General features: G+C 41.2%; 1 protein-coding gene across 3 annotated transcripts; it reads left to right on the forward strand.

Moving 5' to 3' along the window:
- The first annotated feature begins 108 nt into the window (after positions 1-108).
- LOC112186184 (cyclic nucleotide-gated ion channel 1) lies at positions 109-22,993 on the forward strand. Of its 3 annotated transcripts, XM_040514230.1 has the most exons (8): positions 109-282; positions 525-605; positions 9,472-9,835; positions 9,988-10,185; positions 21,495-21,618; positions 21,697-21,811; positions 21,921-22,196; positions 22,305-22,993. In XM_040514230.1, exons 4-8 carry the CDS (start codon positions 10,137-10,139, stop codon positions 22,872-22,874), a joined length of 1,134 nt encoding a protein of 377 aa, XP_040370164.1. In that variant the 5' UTR covers positions 109-282; positions 525-605; positions 9,472-9,835; positions 9,988-10,136; the 3' UTR covers positions 22,875-22,993. The 3 variants fall into 3 exon arrangements, with proteins under 3 accessions (XP_040370164.1, XP_040370168.1, XP_040370171.1); XM_040514234.1 differs by lacking the exons at positions 21,495-21,618; positions 21,697-21,811; positions 21,921-22,196; positions 22,305-22,993 and adding an exon at positions 10,650-11,272; XM_040514237.1 differs by lacking the exons at positions 21,495-21,618; positions 21,697-21,811; positions 21,921-22,196; positions 22,305-22,993 and adding an exon at positions 10,680-11,271 and having other exon boundaries at positions 110-282.
- The last annotated feature ends 716 nt before the right edge of the window (positions 22,994-23,709 follow it).

Raw genomic sequence — 23,709 nt, forward strand, 5'->3', positions numbered from 1 at the left:
AACAAAAATATCTTGAATATGGAAGATAATGATTGAATTAACTGATAAATATTACGTGGTTGCCATTTAATGGAGGCTATGGAGACCTTTATACTTGGACAGTTGGACTCCGTGTGTGTGTGTATAATTATATCTCAGTGGAAGAATGAGCCTCACAGTAGCAGTGATCAAGTTAAGCTGAGTCAGCTAGCCTTTATTTTGCAATCATTCAACCAGTTTCTGCCTCCCTTCTTTTCTTCTATCTTCTGTAAAACATTTGCTCCTCTCAATCTGCACCATGCTGTAAGTTTCATCTGATGTGGTAAAACTAACTATCTCTCGTAAATGAATTATTGATCTATCCAGTGTCGACTGCAGGTTTAGTAAGGCTTAGTTCATGAATACGTACACATGGACTAGATTGGAGTTTGAGATATAATTCTCGGACTTTCTGTTTGATCACTATATATGTATATTTGCATGGAGTCGATATTATTTTGGGCGAATCAAGTAATAAGTTTAATCTCTTTGGGTGTTCTTGACAGTTAACACGGATACATGTATCATTAAAATCCGGACAATATGAATGAGTGGCCAACCAAAGATGCAGTGGCAATTGAGCTACGGTTAGTTCTTTTTAACCCTTAAAGGCCTTTAATCTTCGGGATGAAATCAGCTGTTTCAATTCTGTTCCCTCAACATGAATGGTCTACAGAGATTAAAAAATGGAAGAAAAAATTAAGAAAATATATTTTTTAATCTATGTGGACCAATCATGTTGAGGGAACAGAATTAAGATAGAATAATGGAGACAGCTGATTTCATCTTTTTAATCTTCCATCGTTCCAAAACAAGGGGATGTCTTGTATTTGGGTACGGTGATTGATTAATGAATTTATGCATGGCTGCAGGCCACCATATAAACGGTAATTGATTGTAGTCCGATGTAATTATTCAAATTTATCTACCATCGTTTTGGTATTGTAATATAAATGTAGGCATTTATTAGTTATTTCACTTATGATGATGATCATAGACACGTTGACTAAAACATAAAATGCAAAGAGATAGCGGCTATCGCTTTCATTGAGCTCTCAGATATGAGGTAATATTCTAGCAGATTTCTACTAGGGTTTTGGAAACGGCTCCATTCTCAGGGTCGTCTTGTCCTACCTAATCCATCCTTATGGATCTCTGGGTAGGCTTTGGCCTGCTGCAGGCCCCTTTGGTGAATTTAGAATTCGGGAAGCGGTCAAGCGGCTGCTTTTTCAATCGGGCGTGACATGATGGATTTTCTACAGAAGATTGCTGCTTCTGCAGATTCCAGTGATTGTGGATCTGGGATCATAGCAGGTGCGGCCGAAGTGGCAACGCCAAGATGTCGGACTTGTGTTTTTGGTGCGGGTCATGTCCAGACCTGAACCTAGAATCTGGGTGGGCTGTGGCTCCAATTGGGCTTCGGGCTTGGTTCTAGGCTTTGGGATGTTAGTCCTACAGCTCAAAGGGTATGTGTGTTAATGTCTGAGATTCCCCTACAGCGGAATTCTTGTTAACGCTGGTCCAAGTTCGGACCGCAACTGATGGAGTTGTAGCGCTAACGCCACTTGTCAAATGAAATACAAAGGGCGTCAGAGGGAGACCGCAGTTGGCGGTCTTCTCTACTCCAATGCCCAAGTCAGTTAATGTATTTATGTTGACAGAAAAATGTTAGGTAAAATAATGAATGCATAATCAATGAGGAGAGAGGAGTGAACCTTTTTATAGGTGAGGGAGAGACTAATCTTTCCCTTGTTTTCGATGTGGGACTGATGTGCTTCAGTCCCCAGCTACTGATGCTTCAACGAAGTGAACTTGGCGCGGCGCGTTAGTGGTAGTCTCGGGGTGAGCCGAAGTCTTGGTGATAGCCTGCTTGGCGTGTCTCCGTAAGTCACACCCTTGCCAGCGGTCAGCGCCACTGGCGGCAGCATGAGCGTGACTCATTGTAACTAATTATGCTTGGACAAACACTTATGTAAGTACAATGTGCTTATGGGGAAGCTCCCTTTATGTAGGGAGGTCCTAGAAGCTTTATGAATAAAGTGGGATTTGAACTTGGCTTGGTTCGGTTTATTTCTTGGTAGCGTCAAGGTTATTTGATTTTACTTGGTTTATATCCCTATCGAAGGTGTCTTTACTTAAGGTTCTAGACTTTCTAGGTCTCTAGGCAGTTGCTCAATTCAGACGAGCCCAAAATGGGTGGGTTATTGTGTATTGTATGCATTTCTCTACTTATTTAATGGATTGACACCTCCTTTTGATAAACAAAAAAAATCATAAAACTAAAAACATAGATGGAAATGCAACTAACCCATACATAAACAAGAAGTATACTATATTGACAAAGGTCATGACTAAGATCTACTTATACAAACAAGCATGCGGGCGCGCACACACACTTGGCCCTTCTAGTGAGAGATCCAATTTTTTTGCCATTTTAAAGAATTGATTATTTGACTAATTTTTCGATCACTTATCAATATCTCCACCATTCAGTTGTTAGGTATATATGAGTAGATCAATTATGTAAATTTTCAGCTAAATTAATAATCATTAATAAACATGATCGTTTCAGGTTTGTTGAGTTTGGTACGTTCATTGATTTAATCTAGTTCGATATCTTAACGGTCACCAATTTAGCTAAAAATTTACATAAGTGATCTATACACTAGGACCTAAAAACTGAAAGGTGGAGATGTCGAAATGCAATTGAAAAGTACATCCCACAAGGAATCCTTTAAAATAAAAAAAATAAAAAAAATAAAAAAAGATCTCTTAATAGAACAGCCCACTATATATATAATAGCTAAATTTCATCCATATATATATATTGCTTGAAATTTCCATTTGTCACAAGTACCCATTGATATTAGATGCACAACCTAATTATTTATGTTATGTTTTAGACTTTAGTACAATTTTAATTGATTCTATAATCTTTTTCTCAAAATATTAATTTAATATATGATACTGTTGTAGAGAAACTGAATTGGAGAGAAATTTTCTGTGTATTCTCATTGATAATAGGGGCCTCTTTATATAGAGGATTACAATGCATAGAATCTCAATCATACAAGGAAAGTAATTCTACATTGATTAGGATTCTAGATCCTTCTAATTAAATCCTATTACCACTAGGTCAAGTAACCTAGAGTTTGGGCTAAACACAAATTAGGTTTTCCTTCAACACTCCCCCTTGTGTTGCCCAAACGCGGTGCTTCTCTCGTTGCCTCGTTAAAAACCTTGCCGAGTAACAAAAACCCAGTGGGACAAAAATAACCTCGGTCGAAGGGGAAAAAGAGCACAACACACCCTTCACGATTCGAGACAAACATGTAGACATCTCCCCCTGATGTCTGCACCTCCCCCTGATGACTACGATCATGGGAGTTCAGATAATTTCCGCAAGCCAATTCTTGCCACATGTTTCTCGAACGTGGTATTGGGCAATGACTTAGTAAACAAGTCTGCCTCACTATCCTCAGATCGAACCTAGTTCACTTTGATCTCGAGGAGTGTCTGTTGTTGCTAATTATGCTTGGTGTTATCGCTTTTGATGTAGCCTTGCCTCATTTGTTCAAAACAAGTAGCATTATCTAAATGCTCGTAGGCTCATCTGTGGTAGACTTCAAACCACAATTGTTCGAACATGCGTAATTATGGATCCAATCCATATACATTCACGAACCACTTCGTGAAGAGCAATGATCTCTGCATTGTTCGAAGATATAGCGACTACGGTCTGTTTTGTAGACCTCCAAGATATCACGGTCTTTTCCCATGGTGAACACTTAACCGGATTGGGAATGACCATTGTGTGGGACAAACAGATACCCAACATCAGCAAAACCTTCCAAAACACATGTCGTTTTGGGATGGGGATAATGGACGCAAGCCAGGGTTGGCGACGTACCTGGTGTGCGATGGGTCCGAATCCATCATCTCTCTATAGGGATAGAACAAGCCCATATCATTCATACATCTCAATTATCAAAAGATATCTTTTACACCAATCCAATGGCGTCGCGTTGGCGCAGAGCTATATCTAGCTAACAAGTTTACAACATATGAGATGTCCGGCCTTGTGCATTGAACTAAGTACAATAATGCGCTTATTGTACTCTAGTAAGACACTTCTGCCTCTAGCACATCTTCGCCATCATCCTTCAGACGAAGAGGATCCTTTTCAGGATCAAGACTATGGATGATCATGGGGGTGCTTAAAGGCTTGACCTTGTCAAAATGCCTAAGCATCTATCGACACGATGCTCAAGTTCCAAACCGAGACATAATCGTGTTCTCCCAAAATCCTTCATCTCAAACTCAGATTTCAAGTGTTCAGCGGTTTCCCTTAACTCTTTAAGGGCTTCTAATGAAGATCATGTCCAACATGAACCGCGATGGAATCCGAAACTTGTCATAGAAACGCGTGGGCATATCCCTTCCCAATCAAGTAGTCACTTTAGTGAGCATTTCAACCTTATTGTAAATGCGCTCCATGGTCTAGAGCCACTTGACTTGGGTAAATGAAGTTCACCATGAACCTTCATGTATATTCCGTATCTAGATCCCTATAGAGATACGTAGTGACCATATTTGTAAGCTGCATGTTCAGTTATTCGGAAACTACCAAACTGACAGGGTAGTGGAGTGTAATGACATCCATTACGAGAGAATATGTCTCATCGTAGTCGATTCCAGGGCGTTTTGTGAGAAGCCTTGCGCCATAAGGCGAGATTACCATCTCTTTTTCTCATTACGCTTTCTAACGAAGACCCATTAGTCAACAGGTTTTATGTTAGGAGATGTTGGCATCTCTAGCTCGAAAACCTTCCTCTTCGTTAGAGAATCCCTCTTAACCTGGATCGCATCTTTCCATTTAGGCCAAAAACTCTCTACGTTGGCATTCATTCATCAACGGAGCGTGGTTCGATATCATCTGACTCAACAAACTCATGCGCAACAAAATACGCAACTACATCATCAATTATGATAGAGTTTCTATCCCACGTCTCATGTACACTAGTGTAAGTTTCATAGAGCTCTATATTCTCAGGAATAGGGTTTGACGTTAAGGCGTCCCCCAACGATAACCATAACCCGGAAGATTCTCATGAGACGGATTTTGAGTGTCAATGATCGAGGATTGGTTTGTGCCAATGTATCCTTCGAACCCATGGGCCTCCCACGCATCCTAGCTGGGGCCATGGCCTGTAACGCCAGAGTGCCACTCTCTTTGGCATTGGTGCCATGCCTACCTCCGTGTAGGGTGGCGCAACGTCCTCTCGTAGGGACGTCCTTCCTTGCAGGCATGTTTGCAGCATATTTGTGTGATCTCGTCACTGTAATAGGGATCGAGATGAGACATAGTGGGGACAGGCCACGACAATTCCTGTCGTTCCTGTTGAACATCCGTGTTCTTATCTCCCCCTAACGACGGGAAGACTGTCTCATCAAAGTGACAACCCGCAAATCTAGCGGCAAAAAGATCGCCTTGCAAGGGCATTAAGTGGCGGACGATTGTTGGAGTCTCAAATCCAACGTAGTTGCCCATTCGTCTGTAAGGACCCACCATAGGGCGCTGTGGCGGCGCAATTGGCACAAAAACGGCTCACTCAAATGTGCGTAAGTACAAAAGATGTGTACCCAGTCACTAGCTGTAACGCAGAGGTACATTGAGTGGCGGTAGGTCGTAGACGAATTAGCATAGCTGCATGCGATATCGCATCACCCCAAGCGGATGTAAGAAGATTGGTGCGCATTACCAAAGTTCGGACTACCATCGTAGTCGTTTCCGCGAGACCAATTGGGTGTGTACATGGGAATGTGATGTCCAACATCAAGCCCATTGCAATATCCATCGAAAGTCTTCGATGTAAACTCACTAGCATAGTCAAATCAAATTGACTGAATAGGATGATATGGGGAGTGAGCCCATTGTCATATGATATGTGCTAGGAGTGTAGCGTAAGCAGCATTTATATGTGGACAATGGCACAACACGTGACCAGCGTGTTTGCGTGTCAACCAACATCATAAAATATTTAAGCGTCCGCAAGTTGATTGAATCAATCCACAAAATCCCTACGGATTCTTTGTAAGAACAGAATGAGTAATGTTATATCCTTTGCATAGGACGGTCTCAGTCCTAATTTCCCTAAGGAACAGGCTTAGTAAAACGAGCGAGAGGCTTTAGAAGTAACCAATGAGAATTTTGGTTAGGCCTGAGCGTCTGAAACACTATTTTGAAGCAAGTTGGTGATTGCAGCATCACCTAGGGCGTCATCACCATGATGGACGCCATCCATGGAGTCATGGATAGGGACTACACCAGCCCTAGGCTGGTGGTGGACGGAGGTGGTGCCCTAGGCAGCAACGTCGGTCACACTTAGTCTAAGAATCAACTTTTGATTCATGCTTCGTTTCGCTCGAGAGAAAAGATGTCCGTGTGAAGTCTTTTTGTAGACGGATCATCATATCATGACTAGGATGACCTATCCTGTCGTGACAAAGCCAATATGTGTCTAAATCCAAGAGATCTTCTCTCATAACATTATGGGGTTAATAACTCGAATAGTGACATAAAGTCCACTAGAGCGACACATAAACTTCTCTAAGATGCGTCTTTGTTCGCAATCATTAGAGGTAATGCAAAGGAACTCATTTCCGTTATCTACATGCATTTTCGCATGGAATTCGTTGGCTATTCATAGGGTACTATTTACCCTAAGAGCGTAGAGAGTTTCTGTGACAACCGTAATCAAGGCGCCATTTGGCAAGTGGAACTTGGGCTATTCCATATCCTTAAATTAATACTGATGGTCTAGCCATCGTAGTCACAAAGTCATATGCTCAGAATCAAAATTGAGCCATAATGAAAAGAACTCGAAATTTTATTCATAAGCCAACGGAGTACATCATTTTTTCTATGATCAAAGAAAATCTAATCCAATAAAAAGTAATATGGCAATCGCCTACATCTCTTGGAAAATAAAAAGACTTAATCAAAATCGCCAATTTCTGGGTTTTGATCCTTGTAGTCTTCCACCCTTAGATCTAGATCGCCATCTTGATCTTCTTGTGCCATGTAATTCGCTTCCCTTGCTTCACGATACGTCTTGTATGCGTTTGCAACATCTTGGGGTGCGGTACATGTTTTGGCCCAATGTTCAGTTGATCCACATCGAAAAAAAACATCATTATGGTCAGGCTCCCTTGATCGAGGCGCCATTGGGGCGCGATTTGGACGACCTATCCTCTTGGTGGCGTTACCACCATGGTCGGAGGCTCCGCCTCTCTCTCTCTTTACACGTTGACCTCCACGGTTCCGTGCACGCCTCTCTTGGCGATTTCCTTCCTCTTTAGGGCGAACATATGGACCAGAACGTCCAGAATTGTCCCTATCTTTAGGGTTTCGCTCCTTGCGTCCTCCATTGGGGGCGCGACTATAGTTAGACTCCGGAATAGGCTTAGTTCCCACGGGTCTAGCATTATAGTTCTTCACAAGGATATTATCGTGCTTTTCAGCTACGTTCATGGCGCCAATGAGCTCATGAAACCTTGTGATACGTCCTGCATTTACATCAATCCGATAATTCTTTGAAATCATCAGTGCAGAGACGGGGAAGGTAGAGAGAGTCTTCTCGATCAACATCGTATCAGTTATGGCTTGGCCACAATACTCCATCAGAGACTTGATACGAAGAGCTTCCGAGTTATAATCAAGCACAGACTTGAAATCACAAAAGCGGAGGCTATGCCATCGCACTTCTAAATCAGGAAGCAGGGAGTCACGAACGTTGCCAAATCGCTACTCTAGTTCTACCCATAGCTTTCTTGGGTCTTCCTCATTGAGGTATTCATTTTGGAGCACGTCATTCATGTGCCTTGTCATGAGAATTATGGCCTTAGCTTGTTTTGCTTCAAAAGCAGTAGCTTGCTCGATTGAGAGCACGTTCTGACCAGGCTCTTGGATGGTTTCCAGAATTCCATCAGCCTTAAGATGTTGGCGCACATCTCGGACCCACCTATGGTATCCTGCGCCAGTTGTCTCGAGTGGGACAAAGCTCAACTTGTTCAGGTAACTCATCCTGAAAAACAACACAAGATTAGGGTTAGTTTCGGAGCGAAAAAGGCTACCACGAAAAACTATTAAATTTCTGAGCGTAGTCGCTTCCAAGAAATTAGGAATTTTCTGAGCGTAGTCGCTTCTAAGAAAATCCGATTCCAAGAGGGGTTTTGGATTAGATCGAAACGACGATGTACATGGTCAATCGTTTTCTTCTCAACAAACTCTAAGTTTGGAGGACTCTACAAGCTCTAAGCTTGGAGTAAGCACGAACCCCCACAGTTCGGCTATTGGTCTCCCCTATGTAGAGAAAGGGGGGTAGAAGAAGGGATGTTGGAAGTCCCCGAGAAAAGAAGAAGAAATTGGAAGAAAAACTTCAAAAACGGGAACTTTTAGAAAAGTTTACCTTAAAAGATGGCCGGGGAAAAATGTTACCGAAAAGTACTGTAGCAGCCGGAGTACTGTAGCATTGGTACTGTAGCAGCCGGAAGCACTGTAGTACGTACTGTAGCTGACCGAAAAGTTGTCCAGAAAAGCCCCCGGAAGTCGGTCGGAAAAGTTGCCGGGTACTGTAGCAGCGGGGGTACTGTAGCTGCGGAGGTTTCTGGGATTTGAAGGCTACGATTATAGGGTTTCAGGGTTAGGGCTCGTGCTGATAACGTGTTGTAGAGAAACTGAATTGGAGAGAAATTTTCTGTGTATTCTCATTGATAATAGGGGCCTCTTTATATAGAGGATTACAATGCATAGAATCTCAATCATACAAGGAAAGTAATTCTACATTGATTAGGATTCTAGATCCTTCTAATTAAATCCTATTACCACTAGGTCAAGTAACCTAGAGTTTGGGCTAAACACAAATTAGGTTTTCCTTCAATAGATACCTATTTCTTCAACAATTTAATTGATTCTATAACTTTTATTCCCAACATTAATTTAATATAAAAATTTGGTTCTATATGAGCATATAATTTATGCAATTTTTCATCAAATTGAAAATCATTAAGACATACATAATTGTAAGTGAACTGATCAACAGAAGTGATTCATTCATTTATTTAATCTAATTCGGTACGACCTCAACCATCACTAATTTGGCTTAACAAAGGGATCCCTCGCAGATATATTTGTATTTTCAAAATTGTTCCCATATCTTGAATTAGGTCTGGTAAAAAGACCTGTTATCTATAACAAGCACAAAGTATTTAACTGTTCCTATCCTATTTCATTTTAAAAATTAATAATAATATATCTGCGAGCTTAGCAGCAGTTGGATCTCAAGATATCAACTCAGGAGGGAGCTAGTTTCTGCAAAAGTCAAATCTGAAACCATTGATTCTACTTTTTAATTAGTAAGATGATACTGTTTTGTTGTATTAATCTTTCAGTATTCTCGAAGAAGATCGAGGAAAAAGTACAACAGTGAGGGAAAAGCTCACAGCAGAAACTCATCAGGCCAAGAATTGGTGGAATACAATCTTTATTATATTATGTGCATGTGCTGTCTTCAATGATCCTATCTTCTGTTATATCACGGCCATTGACAACGAAAATAAGTGCTTCACGATGAACAAGAATTTGGCGAAGAATTATGTTTATACTCGAACAGCCACAGATGTTTCTTACCTGCTGGACTTTTTTATTTCTAAGTGTGGATGTTGTTGCTGTAGAGGTAGGAGATCATCCAAGTCATGCGTTGCTAAGATGTTATCCATTATGTCTCGCATCTTCGTTTCTCTCCCCATTGCACAGGTACAGACTCAAGACCATCCTTTATTCTGTGACTTTTGGCTTTTTTCGTTGGCAAATTGTAAAATCCTAGTGACATATTTGACATCACAGATCAGTATGTTCAATTATTTCACACTATAGATTGTAATGTTGGCGTTATTTCATTTGTCCAGATATATGCAGCAGGGGGGATGAATGCAGATCTACACCCGTTTATTAGAGAGTATCTTCTTTTCACTTGGCTTCAATATGCATTACGGATTTACTACATCCATGATTGGTTAAAGCGGCGTCCTATCATAGACATAACCCGAGTTAAAAGATGGATCAGACCTATATTGGGTTTTTTACCCTTCATCCTTGCTTCTCATGTAAGTTTAATTTTTATAAATAGTCTTGCTCTCTTAATGGACAGTTTTAAGGGACTATGAGAAATAAATGCATCTTAACTACATGTTTTAAGCCGTTTAAAAATTGAAAGTATAAGAACTTAAAACTATGTATTTGTTTTAAGCCGTTTGATTCACTTGTCCCTCAAAATCCCTTAAAAACTGTCCCTTAGGTAAACATGCATTTTCTTATATCTATATTAATTAAGCAAATTCTTCTAAGGTTGGTTATATATATATATATATATATATATATATATATATATATATAGGTTGTTGCTGTCTATTTTCCTGGTTATGAACAAGAAAAGTAGAAGTATCAATTATAATCACTTAAATTGCATCTTGTTGGCGTTTTAATTTCAGAAATATTATTATGGAGTATAGGGTTTAATTAAATATTGTCAAAAAATTCATCTCCTTCTTCATTCTTCCAATGACGGCAGCTGCTTAACTCACTCTATCTTTCCCTTAAGGTGAGGGGCTACACGAAGAGGAATAGACGATACAATATGAATAGATGGAGGGTAAGCTATCTCAGTTGGGAGAGAAACCGTGATATGAATATATCTTTGACGTGAAAATGGAAAATTTGGAACTAAAATTTTTTATAAAAAAAAATTAGGAGGTTTAAATAAAATCGTGCCTATTGGTTATAGAAATAGGGGGGTCCAAACGATTGAATCAAGACACAGTTCTATAAATTTGTAAGCCATATCAGTAATAGACAATTATGGGAGGGGTCCGGAGCCCCTTTAGCCTGACTATGGTTTTGCCCCTGCCCACAATTAAGAACTTTTGTGCGAAAAAAAAAAAATTTAAAATCTATTCAACCACAACTATATATAGCAATTCTTTATCTCTCTCAAATCAAGTTTGAGTTTCCTTCTGGCAGAGAATGAGAGAGCCTTGACTTAGTCTCTTGTACATCTCAATTAAGTGTCCAACTAATGCATTAAAAAAATAGATAAAGAAAGAGACTAGGATAGTTGAGAATTGCTTTAATCTTCAATGGAGTGTTTGTTGTATGATGTGGCGAGATTGTTCACCAGATTTTTTTTTACTTGGTGTTTTGAATTTATGGCTTCTCAGTATGACTGCAAATTTCTTAAAGTACAATCTCTCTTATAAATTTTTCTAAGGTTGTTCAACTGTACATACGACTACCATATTCAAGACTTTCACTTTTTTTTTTGAATCAAGCCCATTGGGCGAAATATTATATTCATCACAAGCCAGAATAGGCCATTACTTACCCTGCCGTTGTCATTTAAGGACATAGACAGACAAAGAGGTAGTGATAGTACTCACAATGGTACGTAGAAATAGACCCACTTATTTTACATTTCAGATCGTAGAGAGAGCGGAGATTCTCCTTTGGTACTACGCCGGAGGTGTTAGAGATCTAGGTTCTTAATACAAGAACATTATTGAATTTAGATAAAACTAAAAACATAAGGTTGGGACAAGAGCCTAAACCCTAGCCCAAATAGTAATGGACTAGGGCAGAACCCCAGCCCAACAGTTCGTGGCCCAATAGGGTAGTCCACCAAAGAGACTTGCTTCAGGCCCGTCATGATGGTTCGGGCCAAGTCCACCTTCCCTCGCACACCCTCGTACCATCACTGTCCGGCCACGCTCCGTTCGACCCACATCGCCTGAACCGCGTCTTCCCGAGTCGGCCCTCCACCGCCGCGACCAAGCCACCCTCGCTGACCTACATCAGCACAGAACAAACCCTTTCCGGCAATCTAAGCCGTCCTGAGTCCACGCCGCCACCACGATCTGCACCAAACCAGAACAGCCTTCCCGGAGCCCGGCTTCGCCACTGCACTCCATGGCACCGTCGATCCAACAAAACCCAATCGCGGGGATCGACAAACCTGACCGTGATGCCACGATCCACCCTTCACCACCATCCTAGCCGAACACAGTGACGAAACCCGAGCAAAGCCCTTCGACAACCCTATGGACAGTAGGCCTCCCGTCCGACAGCAAACCCTATAATGATGGTGAGGCCGGATGTCATCTCCAACTTCCGGGCGCCGCCGGACGAGAACAAGATTGCAACCAGAGGCGGCCTTAGGGTTTCTCGGACAAATCTTTTTGTTTTCTCTCCAAATCTACTCACTCAAGACTTTCACTTTGAGAAGAAAAGAGGTCTGGATATTGATGGTGGTTTTTTTTTCTTTCTTTCTTTAATTACTCTTAATTTTATATTTTTAGGTTAGAAGAAAAAAAAAACAGTTTTTCTAACTTTTGAGAGTAGAATTGAAACTTTAAGGGTTACAATAAAATGTAGGGTGAATTAATCATTTGGTAGGATGGCAATAGCCGCAACCTAATATTTTTGTTGTTGGAACATATTAATCAATCAAAAGTAACATCTGGGTTTTTGAATATTTAACATTTTAATTTTTGTTTGCTTAATTAATACTAGAACTGTGTTACACACCAGATGGGGTTTGGTATAAGAGTGGAGCAATTAGATTTAGAGGCAGTTATTGATTTTTTTTATCTCATTCTTATTAATTGTTTTATTGTATTTTGACAATTTTATTCTTAACGGTTAAAATGATATTAGTAATTATCTATTATTTGAGGGCTATTAAGAGCATCTCCAGTAACATTACTTAAAATCTTCTTAATTTGTTCAAAAGTATTCCTCAAAATTATTTTGGCTAACTATTTGTGAAATTTTTCTTCCAACAATAATGTGTATATATTTTTTAATCAATCCTATATCGGGTTTCAATTTCATTCATCACGAGCCAGATTGACCATTATATACTCTTCCTCTGTCTTCTATAGACGAATCAAGAGGTTGTGGTAGTAACCACAGTAGTACATATAAATATGACTACTCATTAGATATCAAATTCATAGATATAGCTTAAATCCTCCTTTGGTACTACTCTAGAGGATTCACTAGATACACACAGAGTGCATAAAAAGAGTGTCTTGCTTCCTAAAAAAAAACTAGAAAATTATGGAAAATAGACAAAGCTATTAAAATACTATAGGCCTAGGGCTAACACCCAGGCCCAAATCACAGAGCCCAATTGAGAGCAGCAACAAGCCCGACACCTCCCTTCTCCTAGTAAAACCAGTGCCGCCTCTGCACCACCTATGAGCAGTCGCCGATCCATCTACCATTGACCATTGTCAACCATAGGATGCCGCGACGCCTCGGCATCTCTAGCAGAGAAATCCAGCGCACAAGCCTCCGCCATACCTTGCTATATTGCCATTGATCATCGACGATAAAGAGAGAGCACCCTTTATACCCTCAACTCCACCACTCAGACTCGGTTAGATATCCTGTCCGGCCGCACCTGCATCACATTGATGAGGCACAAGATCCACATCTACTCAACAAGACTCGAGATCTGCATAGCATTGACATGGCTCAAGGACTGCATCGCATTGATAAAACTCAAGGCCCACGCCATCACAGAGGGCCGCCGGACAAGCAATAGGATCTAGGGAAGAAAGCTTTGATCATGGGTGGCTTAGAGTTTCTCACAGAGAGAATGTGTATCCATCTACTTGAGGAAGTTGAAGAAGAAGCTTCACTGAAATAATTCCTACAGTAATACTAAAAATTTAGCTATACTTAGATACATCTTTATTTTTAATCGGTTAATCAAAAAGAAATTATTAAATATCTTTAGTTATTATTGCTTTTCCAACATAAAAGAAAATAATTGATGTGATGCTGGCTATTGTAGTTACCTATATTCTCTCTTTTAGGTATAGGACTAGGTGATGAAAACATGAATTTAGGGATTCCCTAAAATATAAGTGATATAGAGGAATTGTTGGAGTTGATATTTAAGAGAAATCCTTATATTTTTGGGGAAAATAACAGTTAGTAAATCTGTTAATGATGCTCATTATGTTATGACAGACAACACATGTTCTCCTTATTTTTTAGATTAGTATATTCATTGAAACTCTCAATCATTTTTAAAGAAATCAAATCATGTTTTAGGGAATCAGATATTGAGAGAAATTTGCTGTGTATTCACATTGATAATAGGGGCCTCTATATATAGAGGATTACAATGCATAGAGTCAGAATCATACAAGGAAAGATAATCTCTAGATTCTTCTAATTGAACCCTATTACCTCTAGGTCAAGTAACCTAGAGTTTGGATCAAATACAAATAGAGATATCCTTAAACACTCCCTCTTGTGTTATCCAAACGCGGTGCTTCTCTCATTGCCTGGTTAAAAACCTTGCCGAGTAACAAAACCCAGTGGGACAAAAATAACCTCGGTCGAAGGGGAAAAAGAACACAACACACCCTTCACGATTCGAGACGAACATGTAGACATCTCCCCCTGATGTCTGTGCCTCCCCTTGATGACTACGATCATGGGAGTTCAGATAATTTCCACAAGCCAATTCTTGCCGCATGTTTCTCTAACGTGGATTTGGGCAATGACTTAGTAAACAAGTCTGCCGCATTGTCCTTAGATCGACCTGATTTACTTTGATCTTGAGGAGCTTCTGTTGTTGCTGATTATAGAAGAATTTGGGCGATATGTGCTTGGTGTTGTAGCCTTACTTCATTTGTTCAATGCAAGCAGCATTATCCTCATAAATGCTCGTTGGCTCATCTGTGGTAGACCTCAAACCACAATTGCTTCGAACATGCGTAACTATGGATTGAAGCCATATACATTCACGAACTGCTTCGTGAAGAGCAATAATCTCTGCATGATTCGAAGAGGTAGCGACTAAGGTCTGCTTTGTAGACCTCCAAGATATCGCGGTCTTTCCCATGGTGAAAACATAACCAGTTTGGGAGCGACCTTTGTGTGGGTCAGAGAGGTACCGAGCATCAGCAAAACCTTCCAAAACACTTATATCGTTTTGGGGTGGGGAGATGGAACGCGGTCCACCATATGTGGCGTCTCTGACACTAGATGGGTCCGAATCCATCTTCTCTCTGTAGGGATAGAACAAGCCCATATCGATCGTACCACTTAGGTATCGAAAGATATCTTTAACACCAGTCCAATGGCGTCGTGTTGGCGCAGAGCTATATCTAGCTAGCAAGTTCACAGCGAATGAGATATCTGGTCTTGTGCATTGTGCTAAGTACAACAATGCGCCTATTGCACTTAGATAGGGAACTTCTGCCTCTAGCACTTCTTCGTCGTCATCTTTTGGACGGAATGGATCCTTCTTTGGATCAAGACTACGGATAACCATTGGGGTGCTTGAAGGCTTAATCTTGTCCGTATTGAAACGCCTAAGCATCTTTTGGGTATAAGTTGACGGATGAATCAGGATACCATCTCTACGGTGCTCAAGTTCTAAACTGAGGCAAAACCGTGTTTTCCCAAGATCTTTCATCTCAAACTTGGATTTCAAGTGTTCAGCGGTTTCCCTTAACTCTTTAAGGGTGCCAATTATGTTTATGTCATCAACATAAACCGCTACTATTGCAAATCCGGAACTTGTCCTTTTTATGAACACACATGGGCATAGTTCATTGTTGACATATCCCTTTCCAATCAAGTATTCACTTAGACAGTTATACCACATCCGTCCGGATTGTTTTAATCCATATAGTGAGCGTTTCAATCTAATCGCAAACCCGCTCCGTGGTTTAGAGCCACTTGATTTGGGTAACTGAATTCCATCGGGAATCTTCATGTATATTTCTGTATCTAGATCCCCATATAGATACGCAGTAACCACATCCATAAGCTGCATGTTCAGTTTTTCAGAAACTACCAAACTGACAAGTTAGCGGAACGTAATGATGTCCATTACAGGAGAATAGGTCTCCTCGTAGTCAATTCCAGGGCGTTGTGAGAAGCCTTGCGCCACAAGGTGAGCTTTGTATCTTACAATCTCGCTTTTGTCATTACGCTTTCGAACGAATACCCATTTGTGACCAATTGGTTTGGTGTTGGGCTGTATTGGTACAACTTTGCCAAATACCTTTCTTTTCGCTAGAGAATCAAGTTCTGCCTGGATCGCATCTTTCCATTTTGGCCAATTAGCTCTACGTTGGTATTCATCAACGGAGCGTGGTTCGATGTCATCGGTCTCAATAATCTCACACGTCACTGAATACGCGAATACATCATCAATGATGATGGAGTTTCTTTCCCACGTCCCATGTACGCTAGTATAATTTACAGAGATCTCTACGTTCTCATGGATAGGTTGTGACATTGAGGCGTCCCCTAATGATGTCTCTTGGACGTAACCATAATCCGGAACATTCTCATGGGATGGATTTTGAGTATCGATGATCAAAGGATTTGTTTGTCCCTCATTCGCTTTATTTCTAGGGCGAGTATCCTCAAACCAATTGGTCTACTGGGCTTCCTTGCAGGACCTGCGGCCATAGATGCCACATCATTGCCATGCTGGGCAATGGCACCATCTCCTGATGTCACAGGAGTGGCGTGATGTCCAGTATTTGGGACATCGATCCTTGCAGGCACGTTTGCAGCAGGTATGTGTGATCTCGTCACTTTGGCAACATCAGAAAACGCATCAGGCAGAGTGTCTGCTACGTTCTGGAGCTCGATTATTCTTCGCACTTCAAGTTCAGACTGTGCGGTACGGGGATCGAGATGAGACATAGTGTGGAAAGACCACGACAATTCCTGTCGTTCCTGTTGAACATCTGTGTTCTTATCTCCCCCTAACGATGGGAAGACTGTCTCATCAAAGTGACAATCCGCAAATCTACCGCAAATCCGCAGATCGCCTGTCAAGGGTTCAAGGTAGCGGACAATGGTTGGGGATTCATATCCAACGTATATGCCCATTCGTCGTTGTGGACCCATCACGCTGTGGCGGCGTAATAGGCACATAGATGGTACACCCAAAATGCGTAAATGCGAGATATCAGGCTCATACCCAATCACTAGCTGTAATGCAGAGTAAGATTGGGTTGCAGTGGGTCGTAGACGAATTAGCGTCACTGCATGCAATATTGCATATCCCCAAGCAGAAACAGGGAGATTGGTGCGCATAACCAATTTCCGTGCTATCATCTGTAGTCGTTTGATAGCGGCTTCTGGGAGACCATTTTGGGTATGAACATGGGGAACTGGATGCTCTACATCAATCCCCAGTGACATGCAATAGTCATCGAACGTTTTCGATGTAAACTCCCCAGCATTATCAAGTCGAATGGACTTAATAGGATGGTCAGGGTAGTGAACCCGTAGACGGATAATCTGGGCGAGGAGTTTAGCATAAGCAGCATTTCGAGTGGACAACATCGCGACATGTGACAAGCGTGTCGATGCACCAACCAATACCATAAAGTATTTAAAAGGTCCGCATGATGGTTGAATTGGTCCACAGATATCTCTTTGGATTCTCTGTAAGAACTGAATGAGTATTTTAGGATCCTTTGCATAGGACGGTCTCGGTCCTAATTTTCCGAAGGAAAAGGTTTTGCAAAATGAGCGAGGGGCCTTAGAAGCAACCAATGAGGATTTAGGTTGGGCCGGAGCATCTGTAGCGCTATTAGAAGCAAAGTGTGTGACTACATCTCCCATTATGGCGTTAGAGCCATGGAAATAGGTTTGTGTGGCATCATGGCCACTAGGAGGAGCAACCATGGCGTCATGCTCATGGTTGGTGCCATTTATGGCATCATCACTAGGGACAAGGGCGGCCTTTTTGCGGCGCAAGACAGCAGCAGCGCTAGAAGCTGCAATTTTTTGCGGTCTTGCTAAGTCCTGGAATCAATTTTTGATTCTTGCTTCTTCTCACTCGGAAGAAAGGATGCCCGTGTGAAGTCTTAAGTATACGGAGCATCATGTCACGACCAGGATGTCCTAGTCGGTCAGGCCAAAGCCAATATGTGTCGGAATCCAAGAGATCTTCTCTTATGATATTATTGGATTCAATTGGTCGAATTGTAGTGACATAAAGTCCACTGGATTGACACATAAGTTTCTCTAAGATGCGCTTTCGTCCGCAATCATTAGATGTAATGCAAAGGAATTCTATTCTGTTCTCACTATGCGTTTCCGCATGGAATCCGTTGGCTCTTATATCTTTAAAGCTTAATAAGGTTCGATTTGCCTTAGGAGCGTAGAGAGCTTCAGTGACTTTAATCAAAGTGCCATTGGGAAAAATAAATTGGGCCATTCCATGTCCTTGAACTAAACTTGATGGCCCAGCCATCGTAGTCACAGAGGAATATGTAGGCAACATCTTTAAGAATAATTGCCTATGTCGTAGAATGGTGTGCGTAGTCGCACTATTCGCAAGACATTGAAGTTCATCCATTCCTAAAAGAAAAGCTCGTAATTAAAAAGGAGTCATAAAGAAAAGAACTCAACTTTTATTAATAAGCCAAACAGAATTACATCATCGTTTCTTTAACCAAAGGAAATCTAATCCAATAAACTAGTTAATGCAAAACAATGGTAGTCATCTAACTCCTTTTAGTAATTCCAATGTAAATGTGACCAGGTGAGTAGAGAGATGTCGGTGGAGCAAAGCTCGCTTAAGTACCACTTATCTCAAAACCTTCCTAGACATCACACTTACATTAAGTACGCCTACTTTGAAGAAAGACTAATATCATTGGCATCTACTACAAAAGCAATATGGCAATTGCCTACATCTCTTAGAAAATAAAAAAGACTTAATCAAAATCGCCAGTTTCTGGGTCTTGATCCTTGTAGTCTTCCACCCTTAGATCGAGATCGCCATCTTGATCTTCTTGTTCCATGTAATTTTCCTCCCTTGCTTCACGATACGTCTTGTATGCGTTTGCAACATTCTGGGATGCAGTGCACTTCCTTGCCCAATGTCCACTTGATCCACATTGAAGACAAACATCTTTATGGTCAGGCTCCCTTGATCGAGATGCTTTTGGTGCATGATTTAGACAACTATTATTCTTGGTGGCGTCACCACCATAGCCGGAGGCTCCGCCTTTCTTTCTCTTCACACGTTGACTTCTACGGTTCCGTGCACTCCTCTCTTGGCGATTTCCTTCCTCTTTAGGGCGAGAATATGGACCAGAATGTCCAGAATTGTCCCTACTCTTAGGGTTTCGCTCCTTGCGTCCTCCCTTGGGGGCGCGACTATAGTTAGACTCCAGAATAGGCTTAGTTCCCACGGGTCTAGCGTTATAGTTCTTCACAAGTATGTTGTCGTGCGTTTCAGCTACGTTCATGGCACTAATAAGCTCATGAAATCTTGTGATACGTCCTGCTTTCACATCAATCCGATAATTCTTTGAAATCATCAGGGCAGAGACGGGGAAGGTAGAGAGAGTCTTCTCGATCAACATCGTATCAGTTATGGCTTGGCTACAAAACTCCATCAGAGACTTGATACGAAGAGCTTCCGAGTTATAATCAAGCACAGACTTGAAATCACAGAAGCGGAGGCTATGCCATCACACTTCTAAATCAGGAAGCAGGGAGTCGCGAACGTTGCCAAATCGCTGCTCAAGTTCAACCCATAGCTTTCTTGGGTCTTTCTCATTGAGGTATTCACTTTGGAGCGCGTCATTCATGTGCCTTGTCATGAGAATGATGGCTTTAGCTTGATTTGCTTCAAAAGCAGTAGCTTGCTCAATGGAGAGCACGTTCTGACTAGGCTCTTGGATGGCTTTCAGAAGTCCATCAGCCTTAAGATGTTGGTGCACATCTCGAACCCACCTATGGTATCCTGCGCCAGTTGTCTCTAGTGGAACAAAGTTCAACTTGTTCAGGTAACTCATCCGGAAAAACAACACAAGATTAGGGTTAGTTTTGGAGCGAAAAAGGCTACCACGAAAAATTATTAAATTTCTAAGCGTAGTCGCTTCTAAGAAATTAGAGATTTTCTGAGCGTAGTCGCTTCTAAGAAAAATCTGATTCCAAGAGGGGTTTTGGATTAGATCGAAATAATAATGTATGTGGTCGATCGTTTTTCTTCTCAACTCTAAGTTTGGAGGACTCTACAAGCTCCAAGCTTGGAGTGAGTACGAACCCCCACAGTTCGGCTTTTGGTCTCCCCTATGAAAAAGAAAGGGGTAGAAGAAGGGATGTTGGAAGTCCCCGAGAAAAGAAGAAGAAAATGAAAAAAAAAACTTCAAAAATGGGAACTTTTAGAAAAGATTTACCTTGAAAAATGGTCGGAAATTCTTGACCGGAAAAAGTCGCCTGAAAGTTACTGTAGATGGCCGGAAAAGTCGCCTGAAAATGGCAGGAAAAGTCGCCGGAAAAAGGTTGACCGGAGTTGACTGGTCGTTGACCAGAGGGTTGACCGGAGGTGCTGACGTGGCGTTTGGTTGCTAACGTGGCACTCTGACGCTGACGTAGGCTGCTGACGTCAGAGGGCTGCGTTGATTGGGCTTCTGGGCTTCTACCTGCTACTGGGCCTCTGGGCTTCTTTTGCTACTGGGCTGAGGCTTGATCTCTGGGCTGGGCTTCTTGGGACAGAGAGAACCTGCAGATGGAATTTGCAGGCAGCGGTTCACGGTGCAGTGGTATTCGGTGGGCGGTTCGGGTACTTTCCGGCCGGTTCCGGGAAGGATTTTTCCGGTTCCCAAAAACTGGGGTGGCGCTGCAACTTCTGACAGAGGATGGCTGTGAAAAGTGGACTGAAAGGATGTGAACCAGGTAGGGAACCAAAGGATTCTTCTTGGGGCTGGTTCAGTCACTTCCGACGGCCGGTTCAGGTGGATTCCGGCCGGTTCTGGGGGTGGCGCCGCCAGTTCCGAGTTCCTGGAGTCTGTGGCTTCAAGGAGGGCGGTAGAGGTTTCTGGGATTTTAGGGTCTCAGCTGGTTATGACTTCGTGCTGATAACGTGTTTTAAGGAATCAGATATTGAGAGAAATTTGTTGTGTATTCTCATTGATAATAGGAGCCTCTATATATAGAGGATTACAATGCATAGAGTCAGAATCATACAAGGAAAGATAATCTCTAGATTCTTCTAATTGAACCCTATTACCACTAGGTCAAGTAACCTAGAGTTTGGATCAAACACAAATAGAGATATCCTTAAACAAATCATTATCATTGTTTTCATTTTCCTCTTTAATTATTTTCCAAGAAAATTGATTTATAATGTTCGTGTGGGTCTTTTAGCTTTTTGGAGCCTTCTGGTACCTTTTTGCAACTCGGAGACAGCTTCGCTGTTGGTTATCCACGACCCATAAAATCATCCTTGATAGTCGAACTACTCTAGGTCCAGGATATATGACATATATGTGTGCAATGAATCCTAATGAAACCTATTATAATGATACTAAAATCTGGCTTTGGGATGAATTATGCCCTTTGAAAGAAGCTGATCCAAAGGCGTTCGACGCTGGCATATATTTTTACGCTCTGCAATCTAATGTGGTTAGTCCATCGCATCCTCTCTTACAAAGAGTATTCCAGTCTTTTTGGTGGGCTCTACGAAATATGAGGTTTGCATCTATGCCACCCTACACATGTTTCTTTTATTTTTTGGAGAAAGATATTGAGTATTCGTTTTCGTTTTTCAGTTCTTTTGGCTCAAATCTATGTAGCAGTATGGATACGTTGGAAATCTTATTTTCTGTTATGATATCTGCAACTGGCATGGCACTGTTTTTAGTATATCTCAATGCAATGGTGCAGGTTTGTGTTCGATATCCTTTATATGTGTGTGTGTGTATCGAATTTAATCAAATTATGATCATCATGATAAACTTATTATTTTTCATGTCATGGAAACATATATACAAAGGAGTCGAAAGAAAGGTCAAATAAGCGTATGTTGAAAGAGAAGAAGCAATTGATGAAACCAGATGTCGATCTGTGGTTATCTAAATACTACCCCTCCAAGGATAACGAAAAAATGGTGACCAGAGAGAAAAATGAAAATTTAAAGGCAGCGATCATGGAAAACATACACAAACTCAGAGAAAACAGTGATCTTGATGTGCAAAATATCCTTGGTATTCTTCCCATAAAAGACAAACAAAGCATCATGTCTTTTCTCTTCTCAGCTTCATTGAAGAAGGCAAGAACTTCCTCTTCCTCTACATATATAAGCTCAAAGTGCGTATGAGTACTTATAATACATGCTTATGTATTATTATTAGGTAATATATATGATTAATATGTGCAGGAGCCAGTGTTTCAAACCATACATAAAAAGGTGCTAAAAGCAATTTGTCAACATCTTGTGCCATTGACCTACACTGAAGATAGCTATATTGTCCAAGAAGGGAAACCACTTGGGAAGATGCTCCTATTCATTCAAGGCACTGCAGTAACCTACTCCCATGGTGAAACCAGCAGTGACTCCTCAAGCAACAAGTGGCTTGAAAAAGGAGATTTTTATGGCGATGAACTCCTAAATTGGGCATTCAAATCTCCCTTGTTTTCTGACTTACCTATCTCGACTACGAATGTCGTCGCCCAAGAAAAGGTTGAAGCATTTGCTATTAGAGCCAAAGACTTGAAGAGTATTTGCTTTAAATTCTGGTGGCTTTTTAATAGAGAAGTAAATGCCTCTCAATTGGAGCAGTGGAAGCATTTGGCAGCATCTTCCATACAAACAACTTGGCGCCATCGTCAAGTAAAGATCCGTTTGGCAGCGTCTTATGTACAACCAAACAGTTGCCTCCATCATCGTGCAAAGCCTATAGGCCCAACTCACTGGAACAGAATTGTCGTAGATGAATGCATACATTAGCTTTTTGGGTTGAAGTACAATAAATATTTTATTTCGAGTTGAGTTTAACTATTTGTATAATTTTTTTGTTTTTTTTTTGTTTCATAACTATTTGTATAATAAATTATCGATACTCATATAGTCTATTTCAGTTCATTATTGGGACGTCCATAAGGGCTGATCATTTTATCGCGAAAAGGCTGAAAAACCAGCTTGACCCGTCTCGAATTTAACTGGACGGTCGGGTCGCGTCACCTTAGAGAACAAATAGAGAGATGGGTCGCCGTAAGGGTGCTGGGTGGTGGTTCAAGTCACACGCCCACCACCCAGGGGCGGAGGGAAGTAGAAGGCTATATGGGCTCAAGCCTAGACAATATTTTGGGCCAAAAACTCTGAAGTGTGTGTGTGTGTGTGTGTGTGTCTACCTTCAATTAATTTTGAAATTCCATCAGAACCAGCCAACGTGGAATTTCAATCTGGGAGAGTGGAGGTGGTGGGTTTCCGTTTTTGATTCTTTGGGTTTTTGTGGTGGGTGTAATGCGATGAACGCCCAAAAGTTCCAAATCTTAGACTTTGTTCCTGCCTAGCTAGTCTCTCTCTAACTATGGCAAAGCGCGTCTACCAAGTCTGGAAAGGAAGTAATGTAAGCCTCTGTTTTTTTCTTAGGGCTCAAATTTGGATCTTATACCGGAATTTCATTTGGATTTGTTGGGTTTCGGAGAATATTAGTGGGGTTTTGTGGATTTAAGTGGTTTTTGTTTAGGGTACAGTGGGGAATTGGGTGAAATTAGGTTTTTTCTTTTTGAAGTTTCCATTAAGTTTTTGCTTGGTTGCATATTGTGGATTTCAAGAAAGT

The sequence above is a fragment of the Rosa chinensis genome, chromosome 1, assembly GCF_002994745.2.
Source record: "Rosa chinensis cultivar Old Blush chromosome 1, RchiOBHm-V2, whole genome shotgun sequence".
NCBI lineage: Eukaryota > Viridiplantae > Streptophyta > Magnoliopsida > Rosales > Rosaceae > Rosa > Rosa chinensis.